Raw genomic sequence first — 6,105 nt, 5'->3', positions numbered from 1 at the left:
GGGGACGTGGTTGACCTTGAAAATAAAAGTTGGGTCTCAGCAGTGCAACCAGTGTGTTCCAAGACTGTTTGTGTTGCACTTTTTTATAGTTTCACTACAGCTTGGAGAGTAGCCGGCCAGTGTTTGTAGAACATTTCCATTTAAAGCACAACCACAGCAATATGCTAGCACCCACACCAATCACAAGTATGTTTTGTTAATAATATCAAGTGGCTGCCAGAGGGTCTGTAAGCCTCTGTGACTGGGGCTTTAGCAATTATTTTCCCAGCAACTGCCATCAAGCTCCAGCAACCACTCACAACAGGTAGGGGAATACTAATTTTTCCCTCATGACCGGTTGGGGACCAGTCTCTAAGCCTGTGTGGCTGGGGCCTTAATCACTTGATCCTACATCGTCACATGTTCAAAATGGCAGACAAGTTAACATCATGTGGTTAGTGGTCATGTGTCTGTAAAACCACAACAGCATTCCAGAAAGTTGTAGCATCAATGCCAAAGAAAACTGAGGCCCAACAGCTTTTTAAGACTGTTTATATGTCTTTATGTTGTTAAGCAGTAAGAAATAGGTTGCTTTTATAATCAACAGAGGAAGACAGAATAAAACAGTACCAAAAATCCAAAAATTCATTTTTATTTAAGATAATTTCATTTAAAAACACTCAAAGCAGCATTAAAATAAAACATGAAAGTTTTTTGCTAAAGAAAACCAAACTTACAGATATTTAATTTGCATTCATTTGTATTATAAACAAAATAACATTTAACGCCCGAGGACCGAGAGAATAGTATGGCAGTTTGCATCAGCATTAAAACTCATGTAAACACATTCATCTTTTCATGAGATGACAATTTGATGGCATTTTGACTCACAGCCCTTTACAGTGAATTGCAGACAGATTCACAGTAGTTAACAAAATGATGAATCCACTTTGGGCACGCTGCTTTCAGGATGTCACAGCTAGTGGTATGCCTTACTGGAGCAAGGCCAGAGATATCTGCAAGTTTCAACAAAAGTACATGAGAACTCCCACTCTGTGGACTTCCAGTTTTCCTACACGGCGGTTCAAAGATAGTCCAGAATGAGTGAAACTTTAGACCAAAAATTAAATTTTGTGGAGTGAAGATTTTTCCTCTTGACATTTTCTTTATGCTTGTGATAAAGGGGATCAAGAAGTGAGTAAATTTTTAGAATAGTCCTGCTTTCAAATTGTAATAAATTACCTCTGTGTAACACTTGGGGACAACAAACAACATTCCAGCACTGACATTTGAATTTCACAGATGAAGCGAGCAACAGCAGCAGTTTCTAGCAGCAGTTTTCTGATACCAGTCGTCTTCCTCAACCACGATAACCATTTGATTCTTAAACACACAGAAAGTGAATCCCATGTTAAAATGTACATTTTTACAGCAATAAAAAAACTAAACAAAAATATCCGGTTACAGCCTCCTGTTTTGGTCTTCATAGAAGTTTCTTTAATTTAATACTAGAGAAGGTTGCAGCTGCTTGCATTGCCAGGTGTCCCAACACAGGAAGCTGCCGCCCATCTGTGTTTGCTGGGCTTTACCTTCTTTAGTTTAAGTCTCGGAACTGGACCTCCACAGTGTTTGTGCTGTCGGTGCCTTGCTTACAGGGTGGTGTAGTCTGTCCAAGAAGTTGGTGCTTTAGTTTTGGTGAGTGAAATTCAACCGTTGTATTTGTCTGTTACTTAGCACTAATTAGCTTCAAGTCTGACAATATTAGGCTAATGAATTCCCACTCCAAACAAGATCACGATCATTTTGGTTCCAAAAATTTACACAGTGGTACCAAAATGCTGATTTTGAGAATTCAACACGAGGAGTAAGCGGCCCATCCATTTTTATATACAGTCTATGCTTTTACCATTCACTGTGGACTGTCTTGCTACTGCTGTTTGCTGCTTTTTTAGCTGAGCTCCAGCCAACTGTACAATGAGACAAATAGGAATGGAACGGCTCCCCTAGATATCTGTGGTTTCAGTCTGTGCAGCAGCTCCATGGCAGATTCCATTTCTCTGGTGTTAATTAGTGCCTGAGCATACATAAATATATTTTATTTGATCCAAAGAAAAGTGAATAAATTTAAAATATGCACAAGAGTTTACAGTCACAAACAAGGCTGCACATAAAGTGACTCATAGTGAAATACTTAAAGCATTTTTCTGGTTTTATAACAACTCACGCTGTGCAAGAGTCTCCAGAAAAACCTTTGACTCCTTCCACGTGCTATCCAGTGAAGATACAGTGTTACAGTAATAACCAGTCTGTCACAACAAGTCCACTCTTATGGCTAGCAGCCACAAATAAGGCAGTTTGGTTTGTGATGAGTGCAGGCATTCAAGGCAGTGGCTCACATTATCAGAGGTGGTTAAGCATATCATACATCAAGTTTCAGGTCAGTATCAGCATGGGACATTGCAGTTACACTTCTGAGTGTTGAGAAAAGTTGGCAGAAAAGTTATTAACCCTCGTGGCTATACGGGAAGCCATTATCTAAGGGTCAATTTCTTTCTAACACGATCAAGTCTTACAATCTTCGTCAGTGTTTCAAGATTCCTTCAACATTTTTCAGACTTGTAGCTTTGCAAAAAAACAAGCCAAAAGCAAACTATTGTGGGAACCTGTTTTCCTTCTAATCTGTCCTCTTCAGAGTGAGATCCTCGATTTTCAGCCATCACTCCTGCTTCTCTTGGCCCCAGCTATCATCCATGCGGGCCCAGTGGAACTCATAGCCCTTGGAGAGCACAAGGCTCTCGAGGTCCCTGTCCTCAGCCCTCTCCTTGAGCCTCTGCTCCTCCAGAATAGAGACCAACATGTCTCGTTTCTCCACTGTTCTCATGATCTCTGCGAGGATCACCTGTTCCTCCTGCAGCTCTGAGGCACTCTTCTTTGTATCTAAAAAGAGTAGGAGGAAGACAGAAATAAGAGCAAGCTATATTATATCAGACTGCAGCGCTGTGTGCTCAAGGCCGTACCCTCTACTGCCATTTTGCGTCGCAGATCCTGCTGCAGCCGACTCTGTGTGTCCTCCAGCTCCAGCTCCTGAGCGCTGAACACAGGAGAAAATAGTGAGACCTCTACATGTGAGAAAAGGGAATTGCTTTCATAATGCATTCGCTTACAAGATCATGAGTTCAGACTCATAGCGTGCCAATCTGTTCTTCTCTAGGACGAGCTTAAACCAGGACTGATAGAGCTGGGCCTCGTCACTGTCGTCCGTCTGAGGAGATTCTGTAAAAGGGAAAGAGGGAACGATGTAGGGAGGAAAAAAGAGGTTTGATAGGGATCAAAAAAGAAGAAAGACATTTCAGAATTTATATCAATTATTTAAAAACCACTGCAAGAACTTCAATGACATACACATCATGTCACAGGGTCATATACTATTCACAGGAACACAAACAGAAGCTTGTATTGTAGAAAGATGAAGCAACAATAAAGTCCCTAGTGTCTATTGTGAGCACAGCCATTAACCGTATGTAGAGGCTTTTAACCAGACCAGGATTACAAGGCAGTGCTTTTCTCTAAATGGTCTGAGAAGTATGGGCAGTGCAATTAAACAGAACGAGAAGGAAAAAAAAGAATGAAGCTTTCACTGTGGAATTCCATTGAGCTGTAGAGTAGAGTGAATCAAGGTGTTATGGTACAGACTTCTGTCAAATAAAAGCAGCTACGCAATGCTGAGACTCACAGGTTTGTAAGGCACTGGTCTGAATGTACCTGTTTCTCCTCTTATGATCTTTTCTATGGCCACTCCTCTCTCCTCCAGGTCCCTCTGCTTTTCTCCGACTTCCTCCAACTGTCTCTGGATCACCTGTGCAACGCAACAACGTCGCCGTATGACACATGTAGTTAGATGTGATCAAAGGAGATTAATCAACGGAGAAATCGTTCTTTGAAATTTCTGCTTTCTCCTCCATACAAAGGATCTAAATTGATTTGTGGTGTTCACAAATAAAATGAGCCCTTCTTTCTCTGAAGTGTCCTTGTTATTCTGGGTAATTCTGAGAACTTGTAATGAACAAGTTTAAAGGCCCCATTTCTTTTATAGAAAACACTGCCGTTCTTTTTTTTTTTTTTTTTTTTTTTAATGCAATTTTTCAATTCTGTGAGCACTACAAACAATGTTCCATTTGCCATCCTTGTAATGGGGTTTTCGAAGAAATCTCAGAGACTGATATCAGCAGGGACCGTCTGCAGGGAAAGGAATATTGTGACATTCTTTGGGAAATAAACAAGGATAACAAACTGAAGGAAAAACCTGAAGCACCGACTCTTACAGTGAAGAGTGGTTCTGTTTGTGAAAGGTCACTGCAAATAAACATTAAGCTGGTCATTTTTATCCTTTGATGAAACATTTCCGTCACGGTGGGAGTAGCCTTTTCCCGGGTGATGATGCCCTCATCCATAGGGCAAACAGACTCCCTGAAAGGTTTGATGGAGAATGGAAATGATGTTTGGGGGGACGTGTTAGACAGCAGTCTTCCCCACTATAATAATAATAATAATAATAATAATAATAATAATAATAATAATAATAATGGATTGCATTTATGTAGCGCTTTTCTAGAAAAGCGCATCCGTGTGGTAGAGCTCAGGAGACGTGAAGAATCACTGCCAGCAAACATTGACGTTTGGTGTCACATGGTGGCCCACTACCTTATTAACATATGTTATATTGATTTTTTTCCCCCCAATTTGTTCATGCCTGAGTCCTTTTATATAATCAGATGCATATATATAAATACTCAAATAGCATCATTATTAAATTCCTTTAGAGCGGCTCCATTTGTTACTAGTCAAAGCATTTTTCCATAGCCTGCCCTGTTTTATTCCTTTTCATTCTTTATGGCCAAGAACCAGCTGGTGTCATATGTGAAATGAGAAAATCCTAATAAATACCACACCCAACCACCTGAAAACTGGTTGAATGCGAGCTCTAATTATTTCTTCTCATGGTTGGATTGATGGGGATTTTGTCACAACTGATTGGATTGTGAATGCAGAAAAGTGCCATCAAATTTTGATCCACCGTGCAATGCCATCTGAAAACATCTGATTAGCAACAGCTTTGGGTTTCAGCATGACAATGGTCCCAAACACACTGGCAAAGCAGTCAAAGCATGTTGGGACAGAAGAACATACAACAGAACACCACGAGTCATGGATGGGCCTCCCCACAGCCCGGATCTCAACACTATCAGAACCTAACATATTACTTATGTTAGGGGGAAACTGGCACGGGGTATTGCCGTCCTGGGGAAAACAAAGCAAATCTTGGATCAGAAAGCACTGCACATATTATACTGTGCTTTACTACTACCATATATGAGCTATTGTGTAGAGGTCTGGGGAAAACACATACAAAAGTAATACACAACCAATAACCATAACGCAGAAAAGAGTCATTAGATTAATAAATAATGCAGGGTACAGGGACCATACAAATGCACTCTTTATCAAAATGCAAGCCATAGAATTTCAGGACTTGGTGAAGTTTAAAACAGCACAAATAATATATAAAGCAAGAAACAAAATGCTTCCAAAAGAAATGCGTAAATTGTTTATAGAAAGACGAGGGGGGAGGAAATGGAATTTAAAAATACAAAGTGCTAGAACAACTTTAAAAAGTATGTCTATCTCAATAGTGAAGAAAGTAACAACATAAACCAGTTTAAAATAAAATATAAAAAAAACCTCATTTTAAACAAATATAAGAATGAAGAAAACGGGGTTGACCCAGGACAGTAACTGAAGTGATGTTTTGGTTTATTGTGAATCTGCTAATTTACATATTCTGTCTTTTATTATATGAAAGAAACTATATTGTGATGATTTGTGTTTTGTTTTTCTTTTGTTTCATTGTTTGTTTGATTTAAGACTAAAAGAAAACTAAATGAATGAGATGAAAAATTTGTGGGGGTAGGGACTAATAAGTGTATACTTCTGTTTACTCCTTTTCAAACAAAAGAATGGAATGATATCACAAAATGATGGTGAATGTACACGTTTGAAATAAAAATGAACTGAACTATTCAAGCAGTTCTAACGGTGAGGTCTGAATCCTCTGGACAGAAATTGGGA

At 39.5% G+C, this 6,105-nt stretch overlaps 1 protein-coding gene across 3 annotated transcripts in view; it reads right to left on the bottom strand.

Moving 5' to 3' along the window:
- Positions 1–615: 615 nt before the first annotated feature.
- The window catches only part of mical2b (microtubule associated monooxygenase, calponin and LIM domain containing 2b), a 61,588-nt gene continuing 56,098 nt past the window's right edge, over positions 616–6,105 (bottom strand). For all 3 annotated transcript variants that reach the window (XM_082540088.1, XM_082540089.1, XM_082540090.1), the window contains 4 exons: positions 3,742–3,835; positions 3,144–3,252; positions 2,997–3,070; positions 616–2,916 (listed from right to left, as the gene is read on the bottom strand). In XM_082540088.1, coding sequence (XP_082396214.1) covers positions 2,696–2,916; positions 2,997–3,070; positions 3,144–3,252; positions 3,742–3,835 — 498 coding nt within the window. In that variant the 3' untranslated portion in view covers positions 616–2,695. The remainder of the gene's footprint in view (positions 2,917–2,996; positions 3,071–3,143; positions 3,253–3,741; positions 3,836–6,105) is intronic.

Source organism: Aulonocara stuartgranti (assembly GCF_965226115.1).
Source record: "Aulonocara stuartgranti genome assembly, chromosome: 7".
In the NCBI taxonomy this organism is placed as follows: domain Eukaryota; kingdom Metazoa; phylum Chordata; class Actinopteri; order Cichliformes; family Cichlidae; genus Aulonocara; species Aulonocara stuartgranti.
The sequence above is the reverse complement of the archived record's forward strand: the minus strand, read 5'-3'. Positions and strand labels throughout refer to the sequence as shown.